The sequence below is a fragment of the Thalia democratica genome, chromosome 4 (assembly GCF_965202585.1).
Source record: "Thalia democratica chromosome 4, ktThaDemo2.hap1.1, whole genome shotgun sequence".
Taxonomy (NCBI): Eukaryota; Metazoa; Chordata; class Thaliacea; order Salpida; family Salpidae; genus Thalia; species Thalia democratica.
The window spans coordinates 38,011,360-38,036,216 of record NC_139168.1 but is presented as its reverse complement, the minus strand read 5'-3'; the positions used below and the strand labels follow the sequence as shown (position 1 = coordinate 38,036,216).

Sequence of the window (24,857 nt, the reverse complement as noted above, 5' to 3'; positions counted from 1 at the left end):
CAGCACAGAGTTTGAAAAACTTTACAGCTGCCTTTAATAAAACAGCATATATAAAAGCATATATACCTTTGAAAAAGTTAGAGTATTTGATACTTATGTTATTTTTTTTTTTATGAATAAGTTTAAAATAATAATTTATTCGAACTTATAAACTTAATTTATTTTTTTTTTAATTGCGTGTAAAGCGTTTTTTTACTTGTTTTTTTTTACAAGTAAGTATGTCTGTAAATTCTAAACAATTGAAATTATTAAGTATAAAAATATATCTTTCATTTATTTTTATTGACTATCTTTTTTTTTAATTTGGCATATTTTATTTGGTATTTTTAATTTTTTCTTAAATTATCATCAACTTTTAATTTGTTTTAATATTTTTTGACAAAAATATCAAAAAAATTAAAGACTAGGAAAATATACATGAGGAACTAACTTGTGTGGTATCGATACCCTTTGTAATTGACCAAGTTGAAACTACATAGTCCATTATTCGGTTCGATAATTCCTTTGGAACATGGTACAATTTCAAGAACTCACGCACACTAGTCAGACGATCGTGGTACCTGTTTGTGTCCTTGTACATTTGTTGGATGATTGTAGTTATGTTTCCAAATATACAAGCATACAACAGTGCTGTAAAATAAAAATTTATAAAAACTTTAAAAATGATAATTAAACTTATGTTTAACCATCTTGACTAAAATAACAATAAAGACTTATAAAGTTTTGGCTATCTTTAAAATCAAGTTTGTATTGTTTTAGTGTGTATGTCAAATTTAATAAAATATACTTCTTAATTCTAATTAACTTGGACATTTTTTAATTTGTTGATTTATTTGTAATCGTATTTTTAAAACGTCACAGAATTATTTACATCTTTATTTTTCACTACAAACAATAATAAAGCTATAAAGCTATAGCAAACTACAAAAACAAGAAGTTCGAACTAAATAAAGTTCTTTTTCGTGGCTTGAAAAAATATTTTATGGTAATCTGTTTGTATATAGTTTAATCTGTTTCTAGTTCACCATTGCATATGTTTTAGTAAGACAGAATTATTACCTGTATATTTTTATTTAAATCTTAGTAAAAATGAAAGTATATTTTTAGTTTTATAGTAATGTTATACTTTTGATTTTAAATTGATTAGGTTGTCTTCAAGTTTTATAATTGATCTTATTTAAAAACAACAAAACATTTTGTTTCGTTATTGAACTAATGTTTATACTAAAAGGTTAATTAATAATTTAAAGTTGTTTTTAGGCTAAATATTTTATTTGGATTTTTTAAACTACATATAAATTGCAATTAGTATGTATACTCCTCAACATTATGAGAACACAAGCCATATTTTAAAAAACGAAAGTGTTAAAACAAAACATAAAATATTTGTCAAATTAAAGATGTAATTATGCGTGTTCAACGTACTATACAGGACTGTCATAATGAAAAATTTTATAAAAGTATATTCATACATAAGTCTTTGTTAGATTGAACATTTTTGAAAAAGAGACAAATCCAGTTAACTTGAATTTAATTAATTTATTTATTTGTAACACTAAAACACTTTAAATTGAAAGTTTATTCAAAGAATTAGTATATTACGAGGTTTTTTAGATACTTTAAAGGAAAAAAGAACATTATAACGCAACGAAATATGAAATATTTGCATACAATTTAAACCATAAATAATTTATTTTGATTAGGTGTTTTTAAGTTGTTTAAAACAAATATATACGCTAAAATAGTTAATAACTTATTCAGCAGATAGCTTATTGTGCAAAAAAATCTCTTAAGGATAGAAGCGAACCCACTAAATACATTCAGTGTCAAAATAGACGTTGAGTACTTACCTTGGGGAATATTTTTAATGGTCTATGTTCAGTAAAAAATATTCTAATAATAATTAAACATTCTTGCTTAAGATATGAAAATATTGCTATACATACCTGCAAGAAAAACAGATGTTAAGACAAATTTGTTGTACTAAATAGTTTAGAATATACGTAATTGTACTAAAGTATTTATAGTTTTTATTTAAGAACTTGTAGCTAAAAAAGCTTAACTCAATGCATGTAAATTGTTGTTAAAAATAACACAGTCAAGTTGTTTTTTTTAAATCAGGATACTTTTTATTGTTTATGATAATTATTTTATTATACGGTATTGATATTTATTAATGATTTGTAAAACAACACTAATACAGACTTTTTAGTATAACCTTCAGCTTAATTTTGTAAAAAATGCATAAACTAGCAATTTAAAGGTTAAAATCCATGTATTTCTATTTAACAACTGTTTTCACTCGGCGGTTTTTATAGTATTGATACTCAACTTATTTGAAAAACATACATCCAAAAATAAGCATGATGACGCAGAAAATTTGTTCGGCTTCCGTATTTCCAGCAATGTTTCCAAAACCAACTGAAGTTAAGCCCGTCATAGTAAAGTAGAGTGACGCAATGTAACATTGTGACGTAGTTGGTCCACCTGTTACCTCGCCTGAAGTTTCTACACAAAAAAAATTAATAGAAAACAAAGTGTGCAAACACATTCATAAAGTTTTGATACAAAAGATTGAGGGAGTTAGTTAAAAATAGGTTCAGGTTCGCAAAGTTTTATCCCACCTGGTCTATTTAGTTATTTGTACCAATATGTTTTAACACGTACCAGATTATCAAAAGCGTAACTAAAATCGTTGTTCAAACTTATTAAACGAAAATTTAAAAATTTGTAAGATAATAAGTCTTCCCATTAATAAGGACTCGTAAACGTTTTGTAGATACGAATTTGACATATGATACTTAAAAATACCACTTACTAGCTAATACTATTTATATAGAAAAAACGGTGAGTATTTATTTTCTAGAATTTTTTTGTAAACTTGATTTATTTTTAGACAAATAGTAGTTATATTAACTGTATTTTAACTATTATATAATGCTTTTAACTGTATTTGAAACAATATAATACTTTAAAAAAATAACTATTTTGTTTAGTAAACATTTTAAAACAGTTAAAAAGTATAAAAAAATACTAACAAAAGTATTCTCTTATTTTCTAGATGTGTTTATACAAAAAACCACTGTAAATTGTGCACAAGAAATTACTTTTAGTAAACAAGTTTGTTAACAAAGTTACCGTTCACTTTAAACGAAGAGTTGTAGTTTTCAGCCAAATCTTCCAGCCAGTTACGGGGTCTGAATCTAACTCCATTATTTTCTAACAAGGCTAACTTGTCAATATTTTGTCTTCCAATGGTGTACCATATACATGCCAGCCAGTGCGCAGACAACCCAAAAAAGCATACCTAAATGGATGCAAAGCTTAAGCTGTATAGAGTAAGCACTTTTTGGTACATTTAAGTTTTTAAAGTTGTAGGTTAGTTAAAAAATATCTAATACTTCGTTTTTACTTATTTTAGAGAGTTTTTGTAATACTATTTACTATTGTCATATTTTAAATTAATTCTATGCATATTTATGGAAGCTTTTGTGAATTCTTCTAAATAGTTTACTATTAAGCATAATCGATTGTTATAAAATAAAAACTTTTAATTGACACTTTAGAATACTGACAATATAATGTCTTTAAAAAAGTTAAAGCTTAACTAAATAAACAATGTCTGTATTTGATATTTTTAGTTTAGCGTAAAAAAATTTGAGTTATATTTTGGTTTCTTCATTTTATTAAATGTATTTTTTTTTAACTTAGACTAACTTTTTTTTAAAGATTAACCTTTTAATAATCAGCAAAAAGTTAGAGTGAAAAATTAAACTTGAAATGTTTATTCCATTGATTTATTGATTAGTAAGACGAGTAAAAGTATTTAAAACATAAACAAAAAGTAAACTAAAAACATTGAACTTTTTTTTTGGATTCCACTGACAAATGTTTTTAGTTCATTTTGTAGAATAATAAAACAGCTACTTTTATTTATCAGTTTTAATTACACGCCTCAGTGCTTTACTTTATTGAAGTAGCAAAATGTTTGTGTTTTGCTAGCTATTTGGATTTTGTAAAATTTAAAAGTATTATTGTTACAGTAGTTTATGTAAACTAATAATAATAAATAGTTAAATTTATTGAAATTTAAAATAAAAGTTTAACTTTTAAAGCGTTTTTGTCAGTTAAGTTATCTTCATTAGTGTTGTTTTCATAAGTAATAAAAAATAGCAATATAAAAGTCTGTAAAATGATCTTCTATTGTTATGCACATGCTATTTAGTAGAAAAGCTATTTTTCTTTAATCTTAAAAACATTGTAATAACTCAAAAAAAATCCACCAAAGTTTATTGAAACTTTCTTCTAACTAACAAGTTTATAAACAAACATTTAAATTACTTTTGCTTAAAGAAGCATATATAGTATTTACATAAACTATTCAAGTATATGACTAGTTGATTAGTAAAAAATGCAAATCTAAACTTAGATTTACTAAAACAAATGGATATTAATTTTTTTACATACTCTTCAGTTTTCTACTAGCTTTTTTGATAGCTTATAAACTTATTACGGTTAAAAATTAACTTAACTAATTCAATAATATAGTAAAAAAATAAGTTTTGTTAAAGTCTTGATTTTTTTATTATGTTTCATAAGAACAACTAACAAGTAAAAATAGCATAGCACCTCCATATTCGATGTAATGATCAAGTTTTCTTACCACATGACCTAATCTAAGTAGTCTTGCTATTTTCAGTGCACTTAATAAATCACATCCACTCTAAAGTATTTTATAAGTTATTTAAGGTGTTTAAAATAGTAGAAAAGTAAACATAATGGATAGTTTTGAGCGTTGATAGTTTTTAAGCATACTATCGTTTTTATTTACACAAAATTTAAGTGGATTAAAATTTAAGATATTTGAAGTAAAACTTTGTAAACTTTTTTAATTGCATAAATTTTTTTGATTTAAGTTGAACCTGTTTTAATGAAATTTGTTTTTAAAAATATGTGTTGAAAATTTTCTCGACTACTTGTAATACTAAATTTATACTTTTTATGTTTGAAAATAGTTTCTATACTTGATTTAATCCCGTCTCGGATTAAATGCATCGCGTACAAATCGTCTGCAATCCAATAAAACAAAACAGAGTATTATAGTAAAAAGAACTTATCTGAACTCACTATTGAGTTTTTAGAAACGAAACTACTTCGTATGAAGCTATTATTCTATTACATTGTATTATTATTGTTTTGTTTGCAAAATATTTTACTTTAAATAGTATGGTTTATGTTTATTTTTTAAATAATTAAAGCTGTACTAATTGTATAAAATCTGAATTCATTTTAGAATTCTAAAAATAGAACTCTTAAAAAAATATCCAAACTTTTAAGAAGACTTGTAAGTTAGTGCTGAATTAACAGTTATGAACAGCTAATTATGTACTTTACATCTAAAAAATTTAAAAATATTTATGAATGTTTTCAAAAACTGTATTAAAATAACTTTATATCCATAAAAGTAAATATAAAAACTTGAAAATCGAAATTGGTATTATAAACAACTTTTTATAATTCTATTTCAGTAGATACAAATAAAAACTAAGACTTTAAAGCTAAAATAAGTTTAAGTACAATTTGAAGGGTATACAAAAATAAAACTGATATTTTAAAAAGTTTTTCAGGTAAAATGTGTAAGATTTAGATTTATTCCATACATGTTCATTATAATAGTGAAAGTCATAAACGTTTTATCTTTAATAATTTTTAAGATTGATTGAGTATTATATTTTATAAGTATCTCAACTTATATATTTTTTGACAATTATTTTTTTTAAAACTAAACTAATTACAAAATAGTAAACTTATATTCTGTATCACACAATTATTTCAAATATAAAAGAATGTGCTTAATAATTTCGTTTACAGTACAAATTCTTTTATTTACTAAATAGTTTACAATACAATAGTAAGTTTTGATGCTTTTTATTTTAGGTTCTACTTAACAAAAAACTAAAAACTTCACTAAAAGATATTGTGAAAATATTGATAATCCAAAATCAAAATAATCAATAATAATATATGTCATTATATTCAAACGACAGAAGTTTTATTTGAGTGTATTAAATCAAAAGTCCTAAAACACTATTAGTGATATAAATTTAACTAGAATAACAATTTACATCAAAGTTTTTAAATTGTTTTGTAGTCTGAGTATATTAAAAGCTATAGAACCAATATAGGCTGATTGCTGCGACTAGTTAAAAGAATAATTTAAATAAATAAAAGAACATTATTTATTTTTGTTAAATAGTTTTATTCTGAGTTGAAAGTTCAATATTAATGTATCAAATTAAATAGTATATTTTATCAGTTTACATATTTTAGTTTAACTTCAGCAAAATTTATTTATGAATATATCTCTAAACTCATATAGGTCTTAAATTTACCATACACAGTATCTAACATTTTAAGAGTTTCAAATCTCTTTAAATTTAACTTTTTAGATGCTGTACAGCGAAAAACAACTTAAATAAAGAGAATTTTAGTCATTTTTGTTATTTTTAAGTGATCCTACATTAACTATAAAATATTGATTATAAAATATTCAAACTGATATACAAACCTGTAAGCCTTTAGTTTTAATTATTAAATAAATTAATTAATAAATTAATTAATAAACTTAATATGAAGTACCACTAAAGTTTCCTTAATTAAAGGGATATATAATAAACAATGAACTTTACCGCACGACCAACAACAGATCCGAGACAACCTACGACCAGTTTCGTCCTTTTTAGGACTCATCAGGCAGACCTAGTCGCGAAAAAACCGCTGTTGTGATCTTAACCAAGCAGGCTAAAGTGTCAATATGCACTGAAGCGACCGCTTGTGGGTTAAGTCCGAAAAGTTGGCGCAGCCAAATCGTTCATAGCCCAACGTGTAAAACATTATCAGTTTAATGTGAGATTTTAGTTTCTAGGCTCGTTTTATCAGTTTTTGCCAGTATTTATTTCGGCCATCATTAACAAAGTTAAGATGTTTTATGCCATCGATGATAAACAATTAACTTCACCGCACGACCAACAACACCAGCATCCAATACAGTCTTAGACGTTGGGCTGTGAAAGATTTTGCTGCGTCAATTTCTCGGACTTTACCCACAAGCGGTCGCTTCAGTGCATATGCACACTTTAGCCTGCTTGGTTAAGATCACAACAGCGGTTTCTCGCGACTAGCCTGTATGATGAGTCCTAATAAGTACGAAACCGGTCGTAGGTTGTTTCAGATGCAGTTGTTGTTGGTCGTGCGGTGATATTCATTGTTTGTTATCGATAGCATAAGACATCCCAACTTTGTTGATGATGGCCGAAATAAATGCTGGTTTAAAGTAAAGGGAAATTTTGTAAAACTTTAAAGTTAGATATTCTGTACTTCAACTAATGTGGTTGTAAGTGTTTTTTTTATGATTTATAAAAGTAAAAGCTAAGTAAGATAATAAGTTAAGTAATAATAAAAGTTTATCTAAGTAATATTACTGTATTTTACTTAGATGAAAAAAATTGTTTGAAAAATATGTGTTATAAAACCTCATCGTTGTGTTGGTCAAAAAAGTAGTTGATCATATCTATGACGTCATAAGGTAGACATGAAAGGAGGTCGATGATGAACCAAGAACGGATATAATTAGTCCTTATTACCTGTGGGTCACTTATCACTTCTCCCCCTTGCCCTACGTATGTTGTATGAAAATTTATTGCTACATCAGCTATGAAGATCAAATCCTGGTAATTTTTATAACCTATTTTACTAAAAAATTAACATTTTAGTTTATAACAATTACTCTTACAATAAAATAACTATAGTTATGGATGTTTTAATTATAAAAAAATAACTTTAACTAATAAAAATTAAAGTTGAAAAAAAGCAATAAACCACCTACAAACTATATTGAAAAAATCTTTAAACTAATGTTTTATTTTTATAATCGTTCTTTTTTATATAGTATGTGACATGAAATTTTAAAAATAAACTAAAATTAAGTAAAAAATGCTCTTGTACAAAAATATTTCTGAACGACAATAATACTAAACAACTAATAGTAATATATTATAATAAAAGTATTACTACGAAAAAAAAGTGTGTATAGTATCAACGTTGTCAGGTAAAATTATAATTCAGTACTCAAAAAATACATAAGACTTGAAAAACAAAAGTAAGCATTAGCTTAGTTTATTCTGCAATTAAAAGGAATATTGTTGTTTAAAAAAGGGTTTTAAAAAAAGCATTTAAGTTTTTTCTAACTAGTAAGCAAAATAGTTTTAGGTGAAAACGTTAAAAAAACAGAAAAAGGTATTTGCAATAAAAACAATCTATGCTTAATGATAATACAAACTACTAAAGCGAAAATTACATTAAACAAATTCAAACTTAGTTGATTCTTACTTAATAATCTTTCTTAAATTATTTATATTACTCAATGTTTCTAAAGATTTTTATCCGTTAAAAGCCTTCTAAAAACAAAAGTTTTACATTTCCAAAAACTTTCAGTCTTGGTTAGTTTTTTTTGAGTGTTAACTAATGAAACAACTTTCATTACTGCCCAAGTTTCAATAAAGCCATGCTACGTTCTTTTAAAAATAAATTGCAACCTCAAAATACATTAACAAATCACTATGTCAGTGAAAATCTAACACAGGACTAAAATAGCTAAAAATAATATGAACATATGTGATGTATAGAACAAAAAGTCCTTATTATAAATTTTAATGAGTTAGTGTCTGTGATCCAAAAGTCTTTGTCTTTCGAAATATTTTTTTTAATAAAATTTAATTATTTTAGAATATTACAAAATTTAAAGCAGGACTGATGAATTAACCGTCATTTATTTTTGTCAAAAAATAAAATAAAATATTGTTACCGTTTTTTTATAACTTGCCTAAAAATAAAATAAAAATGCAACGCAAGTTAACTTTAACTCAAAGTAGTTGTTAATGTATTACGGTTTTATATAATTTTTAAAAGTTATAGACTTAACAAAAATAAGTTTTTTTTTTTGGGCATAAAACTCTTTGCTTTTAAAATTTCCTGTATTTTACTATTTATAAGACAGTTAATAAAAGTTGTAAAAAACTTTTTCGCTTTTAAATGTTGCAAGAACTTCACTAAAGTTTTATGATTTGAACGACCGTAATCTTTTAAATAAATTATGCGCAACTGAATTACTTCTAAACTTTTGAAATATTTTAAAACTCGTCTGCGTAGATTTTAGCAAAAAAATTAATGCATTTAGTTAACTATTTAGTGGATTAAAAACTACACAGCGCTAAAATTATAGATAAATATGTAATTAAGTTTTATTAACATTAAAGTAGCGTGTTAAGACTAGCTTTTTTAAACTATGTATTTTTTATTTTTGCATAGTTTGTTGCTTAATTAAACATTCTTTTGAGTTTTTACTTATACTTTTAAATGCATAAAGTAGCATAGCAGCAGCAAAAAATACAGTTTAATATTGTTAAAAAAATGATTTATAAGTAACTTTGTAACTAAAAAAAATATACTTTTTCGCTTAACATACACTAATTTCACATATTACACATTAGATACTTTATACTCTTATTATATAAAACCACACACGGTTCAAACATAACATGAAATTTTATCAACTTAAGCACTTCGGTAAATTGAAAAAACTATTTTTTTAAATTCTAGTTACAATAAATATAAAGATATTTTTTTAATCAAAAAAATTGTTTAAGTTGTGTATCTTGTGTAATTTTTTTATCTAACAAATTAGATAAATACTTTTTAGATATATTAAAAGTTTTTTTGATAAACGTTTTTAAAAATGCATCTAAGTATACGACAAATTTCAAAAGTTTTAGCAAAACTATTACCAATACTCTGAAAAACATTTTTTGTATTAGTTGAAGAGCCTAAAGACTTAAGTTTAGTTTGCAATCTAAGCTACAAAAGTGTTTTTTTTTTGATATCCCTATACTTAAAACATATTTGATTTTTTTAGTTACTTACAACGTAAAACTTAACTGACAACATTTTTTGAATAAACAATTAAAAAAGGTTTAAGTGACGAGTTATTTTAAAACAGATTTTGTTTTTATTCGATAAAATATTTTTTATTTTAATTTCTTACACTAATTTTAACAATTGCTTTGTTTAATTTTTAAATAAAAATTTGAACATAAATTTCTTTCAAAACTATTTTAACTGTAATAATAAGTTTTTTGGAACCTTTTTAGTTCAATTAAGAATAAAAAGTTTAAGTAGTTTTAGTAAAACAATAGATTAGATTTGTTTCTCAGTTATTCATAGGCAATTAATTTCTTGAAAATAAAAAGCTTTAAAAGTTAAATATAGCTTATTGATTATGGAAATATTTGAAAAAATACTGTTATAAATTTTTGTTTCTTTTTTAATATAAAATAACTTGTGTCTTTAAACTTTATTGGTACCGTTTAGTTAATAATAAAACTCAACAAGCTTCTTGTTTTAAATACAGAGCACTCAATTAATTAACGAAAATTACGACTATAAATTAAAATTAAATTAATAGAAATTATTTTTTGGGTACAGACTTAATATTTATTTAAAGTATAAAAACACTACTACGGTTAAACTTTTTGATAACTAATGTTCGCAACAAAACTACTCAAGCTGTTTTATAAAGATATTCCAAAAGGGAATGGGTCAAAATTGTACGAAGACAAAATTGCACGAGAACAAAATTGCACGAGTGTAAGTGATAGTAAAACATTAAAAAAATTAATAATTAAAAATTTAAATATAGATAAAATAGATTACCGACTGAGAGTAAGGGTTAGGGGTAACAGTGGTAGTAAAAAAAAACTAAATTAAAAAAAAAATATTTTTTATTTCTTTTAATTCAACCCATGTAAAAATGTCTTCGTGCAATTTTATCGCCTCGTGCAGTTTTGTGCACTCGTGCAACTTTGTCACCTCGTGCAATTTTTTTACGCTCGTGCAAATTTGATAGCTACCCGTTCCGAAGTGTTTATAAAAAAAAAAGTGTGAACTTTATTTATGTTAAAAGTGTATGTACATAAAATTCAAACCACTTGTCATTTGTAAAAGTATTAACTTCTCGCTTTAAGAAGCATATTTACACTTTTGTTGTTATATATTTTACCGTAATAGGTTTTTTAGATTAAATAAATTGAATTTCCACTAATTTTTGTAGTTAAGCTTGTTGTTGTCAATCTTACAAGCAGTTTTTATAAATAATTTAAAACACGTTTACTCATTTAAAAATCATAGGAAAGTAAAGACAATAAGTAATACTTATATATTTTCGTTAAAAAGATAAGACACAGTTTTAAAGTTTTGGTAAAATTGTAAAGAAATATTGTAGAAAATTGTTATCCATTGAGTGTTTAGATTATATTTCCTTAACATTTTTCTGAAAAGTACTAGTTGTAGGAAACAAAAGAAGTAAATAATAACTGTACTAATTATAGAATTAATCAAAACAGTATCTAAAATATCGATATCAAGTTCAGGGTTTTCCAAACTCATTTCCACAATCGCTCTTATTGCAGAAATTTAAAAGATAATTGCCTTCCATTATTATATATTACTTTTTTACTAATTAGACATTTAAATTAGCCCCTTACTAGTAATTGCCCCTTGATAGCCAAAATCTCCTTTAAAGGGCGATACTGCCAACTCTGGGAAGCTATATTATATATTGAAACTACCATAGGTTTTTTAAAAGCTTTTCAATATTATTTACAATGATTAACTTAAAAAATATACTTTTAGTCAGCTAACTCAAAATTAAGATTTAAATAGATATAACTAAATTAGGTTTGTTCTTATCACATAAGTACCTTTACGCTACAAGTCAGTATTTAAATAATAATTAAAACAAACCACAACGCTGTCAGCAAAAAGCCATCCCCCATTTTGCTTCATATTTACGGTAAAAGCAACGTGGTATGGTACAAATACGGCCGTATATATGATTAGCGATAATATAAACCAGTCCCAAGTTGTTTTGAATGTTGAATAGTGCAAAATAATGTGCTTGGGCGTTTGAGGAGACTCGTAGTAGTACTTTGGAAGAACTGCAGGGCTGAAACTGAAAATCTGTTTGTTTTTAAATTGTACTTGTTTTATTTGTAACTATTTTTTACTTAATTACACATTTTATTTGCTTTCTTAAATTAATATTTAGCTATTGCTCTGTACATTTTTATTATCTTAATTCACTTCTTGTACTTTATGATTGGTATTCAAGGTTTATAAATAAACAAAATTGTAAAAAGTAATTGTAAAAAGTTGTAGAAAAGTTTTAAAAAATAAAAAAAAAATTGTAGTACAAACATCCAAACACAAAAATCTATATATTTGTAAAGTATTATTAAAGTCATAGTTTTGTAGAAAAATAACTGCATTTTGTCTAGATTAGAAGAAAAGAGGTTTATGGCAAGAGCTAAAAAAATTTTTTTAAACACAGTATTATTTTTATCAAATAGATCTTTCAAATATTTTTGCATGTATAGTTTCGACCAAGCTTATATTGATCAGTATTAAGTTTTACTCTACAAACCTTAAAAATTTTATGATACTCAATAAACTTTTAAAAACTTAAGTGGTTAAAGAATTACATGTTAAAATGTTTTTACGGAGCATTTACATTACAAAATGCAAATATAAAAGTAAGAATGATATAATAAGTTTACAAAATGTATACCAACGTCTGAAGTTTTCTTTTTCTTCTTGTTTCCAGTCACTGAGCACTTGGTGGCTACGTTGTTAGTAGGCAGTAGTGGGTTGTAAGATTTTAGTTTTATTTCGACATCATTTCTTGTGTGATTGTTGTTTCTATAGTTGCATTGATTTTCATGATTTTGAATTGTGTTCGATGCCGGAAAGTTTGAGCGAGAAAAATTCGAGAAACGAAGAAAGGAAGCTATTAGTTTTTTTATTGTAATAGTTTTTAAAGTAAAATATAGCTCAATCTTAATCTAAGATAAACTTAAATTTAATCTTGCACAATTAACAAAATTTTAAACAACTTTTTAATAAAAGTTAAACAGGTAGTTTTAATATAAAGAGCATTTATATACATTTTAAGTTATACAAAAAATCATTTATACAACAAAAAGTTAGATGTTAATCTACTTATGTTTATAAAAGACGTATTACAAAAAAAAAAACTATAACTTTTTACTTTAATGTAGGCAAACTAAACCACTATATAGTTTTTAAAGTAAGAACTATTATTGAAACGTTTTAAAGCTCAGCACTTTACTCTTTTATAGTTTAACTATTAAAAATTTGATATTAAAATATAAAAACAGTTATTTTTCGAAAGTATAATGCTTTTTTTTTTAATAAGCTACAAAGGAATTAAATTAAAACTTATAACTTTAAAAAGTTTTATATAGAAAAGCAAGATGAAGTACAAACTAATACAAAATATTTAAAAAATCCTCATACTCTCAGAGAATAAAAACCAAAAAAAAAATTCGAGTGTACATTGTACATATAAATATATATTAATAAATAAATCTACCTCATTCAAGTTAAGTTTTGAGAAATTTTCCGTAACAACAAAAATAATCAAGCAGGTCAAAGTACATGAACTGAAGTTTTACATAAACTTTTTGACTTGAAGTCATTATGACTTTATTGTGTTTATAAAAAATTAATAAGTTTTTACTTGTAAAATATTTTACCTCTACGTCTGGTGCTAGTTCTTCTGTCCGCGGCGATCTCTTTGAAAGTTAGCAAAAACAGAACAGTGCAATCTGCTGCATTTTTCACCGGAGATACTTGAATGAAAAACCATGACGAAGTTGCTGTTTAATTGATAAACTTCGTTTTATTTATTTTTTGTTCAGTTTTAAAATTTTAGTATAGAATAAAACCAAACGATTTTTGTTGTAAAAGTTAGTTTCACGGTACTAGCGTAAACAAACTTTTCGTTATTTTTTATATAGTAGTTTAGAATTATTTACAAAAGATTTCAATCGTAATCAGTCTAAATATTAAGCTTAAAAACTTGTATTTGTGCACAGCTTTACACTATTGATTTAGTTTTATTAAATAATGCAGTTTTAAACACCTTGAAATTATAATATAGTATAAATATCAATATTGTTTCTAGGTTTTCACTTAATCTTTCAACTTTGAGCAAAACGATTTTAAAATAAGTTTCAAAAAATTTTCTGTTGTGTTACAAAAACATAGAAAATTTTAAGGCAAAAATTTTTTTTCTTTCTAAAAAGTAGCAAAAGCATAATTTATACTTTTTGTTTACTTATTGTAAACTATGAATTTAATTTTTTAACTACGATAAAATTTCTTTTTATCTACTTTTAAATAACACTAACATTTATACTATAATTTGTTTGTGCATAAGTATTTAATTTAGATTAATGTTTGTATTTTACGCAGTGTTAGCGATAATTTTCAAAAATAAGGCTTATAAAAGTTTTGAAATTTTTATCAAAATTTAACTTAGCATTATTTTTTTTCGAAATTTAAGATGTTTGTTAATCTATATATAAATAATTTCTTAAGAAAATAACATTAAGTTAAGCAAAATTAAAGTAAAGTTTTTGTATAATGGCCGTTGCTCATATGAATAACTTGAAACTGTCAAAGTATTGACATGTGTAAGAATATATCTATATGGAAAATAGAAAAGTTCTTAACTTCGTGTGATATACTTGGATCGTAATTACAATTTAATTTATTACTTTGTGCTTGACGTGTTTGCAATTTTAACTGAAAAGTAATGCAGTCACGGTAAAAAATAAAACATGGGATATTTTTTGTAAACAAGATGTTACAACTTTGCATTGTAAAACTAAATTATTACATATGTAGTTATTAAAAAGTAAACATTTCTAGGTAAATAGATGGTTCTAATATATAGCGTGATACAATACCTCTTCTTCCAGTGTACAAAAGTAATTCGAAGTTCGTAGATTGAAATGAAGAGTTGTTTTTCTGTTGATTTTCCAGAGTTTCTTTCATCTTTTCGATTGTTTTCGTATCAGTCAATACGCCGTGCATAAATCTATTATGTTACTCTTAATTGATAATTTTATTATATTTTTACGAAACTTCACAAGTTTGTACTTAGACAATTAGAGAAAAAGTTGTAACAATTAAAAAAAATATATATATAATTAAAGATTTGATTTTTGAAAAATTTACGAAATCATACCAACAAACTTACTTGCAAACGCAGGGTTTGTCCAGTATTTCAGCCCTGGTTGTTCCTGTGGTCTGGCAAAAACCCTCAGAAGCGTACACTATTGGGAACTCCCATATGCGAGCGTTTGCTAACAAGAAATTCTTTTCTGTAAAAAATTTAAAGTTTAGAAAAAACACAGCTTTTAATGACAAATTTTACGTATTTAAATAAAACTGCAGTTAACATACACTTAAACTTAGTTTTATTTTGTTGTGCCTCATTCTATTTATGTTTTTATATGATTTGAAAAATGTTTACAAATAATTTTAAACACTTACTTTGGATTCAATCGAAACAAATATCAAAAAAAACAAATATAGTTTTAAATTTTCAACTAATCGTAAAACAATTTTTTTAAAGAATTGGTTCTTTTTTCAACAAAAAATTTTATATTTTGAGGTTTTACTGCAAATATATTGTAATACAGATGCTAAAATCCATGTTATTAACTAAAGTTTATATCAAGAAAAAAATTTAAACATCATTAAGTTAAAAACCGTCCTAATCCATATATTATAGCTTATTGAACGAAAAAAAAAAGACGCTAAATATATTTGGTCCTTAGACCTGGTGCACAAAAACCTTTCGGTTATCGAGTCGCACACCACGAATACCTTTTAACGTCTTGACCAGGATATGAACAAGCATACTAAATAAACATAAAGTATACATTGAAATTTACCTAATGAAAGGTACTCAATATATTTATCATATATTTAGTTACATATTTTTTTTTTTTTTGATTTAAGTTTATTTCCTTTTAATGAAAAAAAAAATTGAATAAAATTAGTTTGAACATTTTAAGTCTAGTTTATGTGGTAGGCTGGAAAATTTGACAATTTCGTTTGTAAAGTTTTTACTAGTTTCTATTTAAACTGTTAACATGTCCTGGGCATGACGTTAAACTATTCTGGTGTATGACTCGATAACCGAAAGATTTTTTGTACACCAGGTTCTTGGACCAAACCTTTTGAGCATATTATTTTTGTCGTTCAATATTGTTATTCAAATTCTAACGTATGACAACTTTATTCTAAATAATAAATTTATTGTCATATATACTCTCTTTTTTATTAGTAAAATAACCACTTCTAGTAAAAAGCTTAAAATGTTCGTCTTATTTCACTGCTTAAAAACATTTTGATTTTTTTTACAAAAACTAAACTAGATTGTTAAAAGATCACACTAAGTAGTCTACTATTAGCTAACTAAGCTAATTGAATATTTTTTAGAAAGAGTTAATAAAGTTTATAACAAAATAACTCAGAAAGGTAAACAAAACTTTTTTGTAATATTCTTTTATTTCTAAACATCTTATGCATACTTAGCACAATGAAAAAATAAGTTTCGTATAATATGAGGCACTGCAGTTTTACTTGTAAAGAAATGCTTGTTAAAAGAGGAATGTTGTTTTTTTATTGCAGCGGAGGTAGAAACATCATAAGTCACTTATGTTTTCCTTAAAATTTAAAATTTTTTCGCTATTAGTATGAGAAAAAATGAGCCCGTAATTATATGGTAATCAAGTACAAATGATATGTTTTACAACTCTCTATGGTAAAAAACTTATGATTAATATGTAGTCTAAGTAATTTTATTTTGTTTTTTGAATAAAATCAACTTTTTTTAATTTATATAACTAATTTATATAACTAACTTTTTAAAAAAGCCTTTAAGCCTTTTGATTCTTACAGAAAAACTTTAACTAATATAAAAAATGCAAAAAAACACTATTTAATAGAGAAAAAAAAACTTCTCACCTAAAAGTTTTCATCAAATATGTTTTTAAGAAATGTTTTTGCAATCATATTTGTGTACTTTTATAGTTGTATCAATCATTTAAAAACTAAGTTTTTATAGAAAACTCTACAAAATTTAATATATGATCCCTTTTCTATCAAATAATGGTTTTCAAGTATTCGAAAGCATAATATCTATATTTTAGCTTTAATTACTGCTTTTGCTAATAAGTTTTTTTTATTAACATTTTTTTTTCGATAAACATATTTTCTTTTTTTAATTTAAAAGTACTAAGGTTTTGTTATTTTATTTATTTACTCCGAAAAAGGCTTTTACAATATCCAAAAAAATGTAAAGGTATATCTAACATAGTTATATTTTTATGAATGTATGTAAAAATTATAAGCAAAGAATAAAAATGATAGTATCTTTTCATATAAATTTAAAAAAATACAAAATATATAAGTCGTAATTTTGTTTAAAATTCTTACCTATTCTTTTTGGAAAAGGTATAATATTAAAAACCCTAAAATAAGCTCAAAACTTTCTTAAAATAACAACACGACGTCATTTGATGTGAACAAGGCACAACAATAAACAAACAAAATTTAGTTCTACAGTTGGACTTACTTGTTCGGAAGCTTTAAGTTAAACTTTTTAATACCAAATAAAATGTTATAGTTTAAACTATAATATAAACTATAAGATAGTTCTGCAAAGTATAGGAAGTTTTATAATGAGCAATGTAAATTAAATTATGTCACACTAATATTATTTAAAGCTTTACTTAAAGATATCTTTTTTTTATATATGTCGTTTTAGACATTAGTTTTTTATGAATTTTAAAGAGGTTTTTATAAAAGAATTTTAACCTATAAAAATTATAAAAGTAACAGTAAAAACTTTTCATTAAACAAGTTTATAAAATGTTTAAAATTAAAATATCAATTACTTACCTATTTTTAATTCTTGGTTATTAGATAAAGTATTCAAAAAAACTTCATACCATCTCTTGTAAATATCAAATATATATCTTTATAGTTTCAATGCGAAAAATGTCAAATAAAATATTACAACAAAAAAGTTTTATTTATCAACAAATTTTTACCTTGATAGACTATTTAAATCTTTTTTTACAAAAGTCTTATAACTTTAGGAAATATAAATCTTACAAATTTTTAACGTTTAATCAAGATATTTGTTTATTTTTAACTATTTGTTAAAGACTTTCTTTGATATTTGGTGAAACAACAAATTAAGAATATTTTATAAAACTAAAATTTTTGTGTTTAATTTAAATTTGTTTTGACTTAAAAGTATAAAAAAGATTTCTAAATATAGTACTTTGAGTATAGCGAATTTCAACAGCACTGAACATTAGAATGTTAAAGTTGATTTAAGAATTATGTCAATTAAATCTACTGCATTATTAAGGTTTTGGTTTTATTTGAACATATATTCATTATTTTCTCTAGTTTTTTTTTATACCATAGTTTAGAGAAAAAATTATCTAAAGACATTTAAACCACCCTGTAATTAATATAATAATAAAAATATATAGAAATTTTTAGGTTTGCTTTAAACCAAATATCTTTAAATGCTTTCTGCTTTAATACTTTATTTGAAAACTATTGATTAGATTGTTTTATACTTAAAGTTGTATTACACGTCATACGACTAAAGCTTCGAAATCAAAACAAAAGAAACTTAACTAACGTTTACATAAGATTTTTTATTCATCAATATCCTATGAAAACAGTGAATAATTTAAAAGGACGAGCAGCTAATTACTAACGTACTTGTAACAAGTTGTTCTAGAAGATAGTTGGTTCTTTTTAAGGTAATAGTGTTGATTTATAAAGAAATTTCTAAGATCATATGCATGATTATTGAAATATTTATAGTTGAAAAACGATTAGAATTAACTATTATGTAATAATAAAACTAAAAATAACTATTTTTGAGTAATAACTGTCTTAGACCTACAAACTTTGTTTTTAAAAGTGTTTGTTGTAAAAATAAATTAAAAGGCTTAAAATCCGACTAGCTTCAATTTAAAAGTCAAAACAAAAGGCTCAATTTAAAATAATGCATTTTAAACTTTGTTTCCTAACTTTTGTTTACGTTAATTCTAAAAAATCGTTTACTTTGAAGATACGTTTAAATACGTTTTGACTTATCTCAAACTTTCTAAACTTTAACTTTAGCTCTTACGTACAAATAATATTTTATACTTATTGATACAACACTTTTTATCTATTTTTATTTTAAACGTGTATTAATTTTCAAGTTATGATAGTACTTTTTTTTATTTATATAAAGTACTATTATGTTTGATAAATTAAATATACAAATAACAGTTCTAGTAAATATATAACATGAGAAAACCCAATGAAAGTTAAAAATAATTTAAATTCTAACATAACTTAAAATATCATATGTCATTAAGTTGTTATCATTACAGAAGAACAAGATAAGTTAAACTAACGAAACTCTGACTGATTAGCACGTTTTATAATGTTTTCGAGAAAAGTATTCTGGGGCGCAATAAGCCCCTTTTTCGAAGCTCCAGGCATTTTAAACTATTTGACGCTACTTTCAGACAATATTATCATTACTAAAGTTTTTGTGATGTGCAGTTGAGACTGAATGATCAACAAAAGAACTTTTTTCACATTCGCAATTACGTTGATTTAGAGTGAAGCCATTTAGAATATTTTTCGCTATCAAGCGGATACACTTTAACTTTAAATTAAATTTGATTTTTAAACAAGCATATGAATTGCAGTTCTCTACTAGAAACTTTTACTAGTTTTTATTTATTATTAGTAAGATTGCGTTGATGTGTATTTTTATTGTGAATTAGTTTTAAGTATTACAATAAAAACGATTTTTAATATTAAACTGAAGAAGACTCTTTGCTAAGTTATATACATATCTAGTGTATAATTAGCATAGTTGTTAACAAACTTATATAGTTTATTAAGTTTAGTATAACATTAAGTTAATGTTTTCTTACTTAAAAAACACTAACTTGTTTTAAAAATATTAAAGCTTACATATTTACATACATCTTGAAATATTATTTACGTTAAAAACTGTGCTTTTTTATTCTTAAAATAAAAAGAACAAGCATTAAAGCTTTTGTACTAAATAAACTCCTGTAAATGTAAAAATATAAAAAAAAAGCTTATTTTTGTTTAAAAAGCTTACTTTCATCATTCACAGTAAACTTATAAAACAATTCTTTTGATGTTGACTAATAAAATGTTTATATAAAATACTTAGGAAACTAACTAAGATGCAATAATCTGCTTAATGTAGAAACTTATTTAGCTTGTAAAGTTTTTCTAAAAAATAAAACAATAAAAGTTAAAATTTCTGAAAATAAAATATTTAAAAGTGAAAAAATAAATAAACAAATTTCAAAATTTCGCTTAACTTAGAGTTCTTATGCAGCTGTTTAATTTTTGTTTGACTCAAACTTCATACTTGTTATTTTTTTGAGATTAATTGCTTAATGTTATTATAATTTTTTTCTTCTTATTATAACTTATTAATTAATTTACAAACAGTTTTATAATTTAAGATTGCGCAATAGTTGTAATAATTATTTCCTTTAACATAAAGTTTATGGATAGCTTAGTAACTAAGAAGTAAAACCACTTAAACAAAACGCCTATTTTAGTTTAATAAACAAAACTGTAATATTTTTTATATAGTAGCATGATTAATAAATATTTCATATGTAAATACTGTTAAAGCTTCTGTAGAAAGCTTCTTGAAAAACTTCGTGGAGCTGTATTACTAGTTTAACACAAAAAACGTAAGTCAGTTTCATCAAAGCAAGTACTTCGCAAAGTTTTGTTATAAATATTTATACTAATACTTTTATTTACAAAAATGAATTAAAATATAAAATTCATATACTTAAAAATAACTTTTAAAATTTACACAACTCTGATTAAAACCACTATAACTTTTTACACCACTTTTATTTTTTAAATAAACTTAATAAAACAAATTAAAACTTAAATTATGTAACCGTTTAACTTTTGGAACGAAATATCGAAGAGTTTAATACTTTGTAACCAGATATATATCAATAAAGCTTTCAGAGTCAGAGTAACGTTTTATGGTTTTTTTCTTTAATTAAAGTCTAAAAAACGCAAACTCAACTTTGACTGCTGGAAAATATAAATGTTTTGATCTGACAATATGTTTGTTTTTTTTAATTAAACTAATAATTGTTAATTTTTTAGATAATTTTAAAGTTTTGTAATAAACGCTAAAAGAATTCAAAGCTGTATAAATATATTGTTTAAATTAAATAAAAATATTTAAAACAGGTTTGTTTTTTAACTTTAAGTTAGTTGTTAAGTTTATAACTGTGTTAATGTCAAAATAGTTTTTATGTGCTTTTGGTACAAAATGTTTTAAAAACAAACAACTCTTTAAAACATTTTTGGTAGAAATTAATACTTACGGAAAAAAATACAAATTAATTTATAGTTATTAAAAGAAAGTAAGTTACAACATTTTCACTGAATTTTGAACACAAACTTGTTTTAGCTTGTGTACGTGTTGTTATTGTTTATTATGAATTGAATTTTATCATAAATTTTCAAAGTTGTAGACCACCAATTTTTTGATAAAAATAAAGTTTAATCTTCGTACAACACATAATTTCTCAATTTTTTTTTTTTTGAATTTTCAAACTATAACAATGATAATGTAACTAACAAAACTAACGATATTCCGATTGACTGGTTCGTTTTATAATATTTTCCAGAAAGGTATTTTGCGGTGCTATGAGTCCCTTTTTAGATGCTCCAGGCATTTTAAGTGTTTGTTCAGTTTATATTCAACAAATTTATCACAACCAGCATTTGTTGATGTGACAGACAATAACTGAAAGTTTGGCGAGAAAAAGTTACATGTGTAACTGCTTTTGTTTTCTCGGAGCAGCTGTTGCAGTAAGAATCGCTGCGCGATACAGCGGTTGAAATTTATTGAATAATATTATATTCAAAACTAGCCTTAATTTAATAAGTTTTTCACTTAGTTCTTGATAAGGAAAAAAAATTAAAACGAATATTAGTTTCAATTTTTTTTATATATTAAAAGAACTATTTAAAGTTTTCAGTGTTATTTTGAGTAATATTAAAAAAAAAAACTTTATGCGTACGTTGATCGTTATAAGAAAATTTATTTTATTTTATGCATCACATATTCAAAGAGAATCACTGTAAATTGTTTTTAATGTATAAAAGTTTTATATGGTTATATGAAAGCTTTAGATTAAAAGTTTAGTCGTGTTTTTGGATTAAAATATAGGTTAAAATGTGTTTATTTTACAAAACTTATAGCATAAAATCTGTAAACTAGTATTTTAAAATAAGTATTTAGACTTAAGTTAATAAAGTATGTTGTAAACAAAAACTAACTAAAATATAAAAAGCACAAAAGCATTATATTTTACGAAATATCAATAATTTACTTTAAATCTAAATTTTTATTTAGTTGATGATTTCATTTAGAAATAACTAATGATTGATTAAATTAGTTTTTAGATGGAGTTTACACAAATTTTACATCCGCTAAATATAAATATTAAAACAGTTTAAAAAAATAATTAACAACTAAGTTTCAATCTGTCTAACAACATACTTTTTATTTGTAACTAAATTTTTGTAATTTTAACTAATCAAACTACATAATATTTATTATTATATAATTCTAATAAAATATTAAACTTTTATTAACACCATAAAAATTAACGCTTAAAAAAGGACCATTAGTAAAATAATGCATAAAAGCTTCATTATTTTAATTGAATTGTTTTTCACTTTATATACATCCTAAAAAACAGTTGTTTCCAGTGAGACATTTTAAATTAAAAAAAAGTATTTAAGAAATTGACTAAAACCCTTATAACTACTAAAATTTTTAGTTTTTATTGTAAAAATTGTGTTAAGATGTATTTATAAAATTTTCATGACGAAATTTTGACTATCATTCATGACTTCTATTATTTAATAATTTAGTACGTAAGTACAGTAAATTTAAAGAAAAGCTTAATATTAACAGTTTGTTTTTTTAACTAAAGGGTAATAATTGTATATTTTGTTTCCTTTAGCAACATAACACTTGAACCTTCATTAATTTTTGTTAGACGTGTTTTAAGGTTTTATGTAAGCATAACTTAATATTAACTACTACCATAGCAATTTTAAGCTTAAAACTGCTGAAAATATATCTAGATCTTGACATTGTTCATTACTGCTTTTTTAACAAAAATCAAGTTTTACCAGTGTAATACTTAAACTCTAAATACTGACGCGAGAAAGCATAACATTATTAAGTTTATGTATTATTATCAGTAAATCAATTAACACAAATATTATACAAACATTAAAAACTAAGTTTTGCCTCGTTTAAAATGGTTTAAAAAAGTAATTAAAGTGAAAATTAAATATAAATAGTCAGGTTTTTAATTATTTTTTTAAATTAAGTTATAAAACAATGAACAAAAAATATACAATACATGCTTATAACAAATAATCCGTTAAAAGTCACTTCAGACAAAACTAAACTAATCACAATACTTTTTTTTATATTTAAACAAAACTTAATAACAAAGGATCAACTAAATTTAATTTTGTTAAAATAATCATTTGTTCATTTTAACGCTGATTAAACGTACAATTTTATATTAAAAAAAAGTTATAGCAAAATAAAAAGTATAGTAATGAGTTATTTTAAAACTTTATAAGTAAAAACATAATTCCTTTATAAAAATAGAAATTTTAAATCTATAAAAAAGTATACTTTGTTTCGCTTTTAATTATACAACAACAACAAAAAAACTTTGATAACAATCGTTGTAGCTTTTGAATTATTCAAGATTTATTTCAGATTAAGTTAATCTTAAACATCTCACAAGTCACACTATAATTTGTTATAAAAATTGAATCTTTTAACTACTTTGTTTTTTTAATAGTAAAAAAATATATAATGTAGCTTTTAAATGATGCGACCAAATAATTAATAAACTAATATTATAAACTATGAACATTAGTGTTTTACGATATCATTGATTTGAAAAAATATCTGGTTAATAGGATTTCTAAAAATTTAGAAATAAGATAATATGAAAAATTAGACTAAAAGTATAATGTCCAAATAATTATAAAGTGATTTGCCGGCGATAGGTCACTAATTTTTAAAAGATAATTAGATAAAACAATAGTTTTTATCATACAAATAAAACTATAAAAAGCAGTACAAATTATAGGGTAATAATCTTTTAACTTTGTAGTATTTGTGTATAAATGAATTATATCTAAAAAGAAGATGCGGATTCCGGATCTATTAAATCAGCTATAAAAATACCCTTTCCCAGATCCTAAACACCTTTAATTAATCTTTTATAATTTGTAACGATTAACATCACGTCTTTTAATCGATTTTTAAAGTTATTAAATGTGTTATGTTTAAATAATTGTTGTTTTGTCGTGTAAATGTATACTTATCAGCTTTTAAGTTTAATTTACAAATAATTTATTTTTTCATTTTCTCCATTACCTATCAATTTAATCCATAATTTCTAACCATAGAAACTTAGATGCATAAAAAAACGTGAAGCTCACAAATTATTCATGAAATTGTTCTACAAACAAAACTAAGTGTGAAAGTTGTTCATTTTTCTGTGCACTAGACTCTAGTTAAATAAACTAGACTATTTCTATTAAATATAAATAAACATATTTTATTTAAAAACATGTTTGAAACAAATCTATTATTTACACTTATTTTTAAAATTGACCAACGATAATTTATGATTTAAGTAATATTAAAAGCAGACAATAGTTTGTAAATGTATAGATACCTGTTTTTTCAAAATTTAGAAATTAAATAT

General features: G+C 23.7%; 1 protein-coding gene across 3 annotated transcripts in view; it reads right to left on the bottom strand.

Annotated features, from left to right (window-relative positions):
• Positions 1-21,811, bottom strand: part of LOC145834094 (voltage-gated delayed rectifier potassium channel KCNH5-like) — a 42,095-nt gene extending 20,284 nt beyond the window's left edge. For 2 of the 3 annotated variants that reach the window (XM_082941439.1, XM_082941437.1), the window contains exons 1-11: positions 19,425-19,512; positions 15,179-15,302; positions 14,886-15,016; positions 13,668-13,790; positions 12,684-12,898; positions 11,857-12,072; positions 7,533-7,727; positions 4,610-4,723; positions 3,139-3,307; positions 2,350-2,508; positions 431-630 (exon numbers count right to left, since the gene is read on the bottom strand). In XM_082941439.1, coding sequence (XP_082797565.1) covers positions 431-630; positions 2,350-2,508; positions 3,139-3,307; positions 4,610-4,723; positions 7,533-7,727; positions 11,857-12,072; positions 12,684-12,898; positions 13,668-13,790; positions 14,886-15,016; positions 15,179-15,302; positions 19,425-19,512 — 1,734 coding nt within the window. Of the gene's footprint in view, positions 1-430; positions 631-2,349; positions 2,509-3,138; positions 3,308-4,609; positions 4,724-7,532; positions 7,728-11,856; positions 12,073-12,683; positions 12,899-13,667; positions 13,791-14,885; positions 15,017-15,178; positions 15,303-19,424; positions 19,513-21,688 lie in introns of those variants that run through there. The other variant, XM_082941438.1, reaches the window with a different exon arrangement.
• Between the last annotated feature and the right edge of the window lie 3,046 nt (positions 21,812-24,857).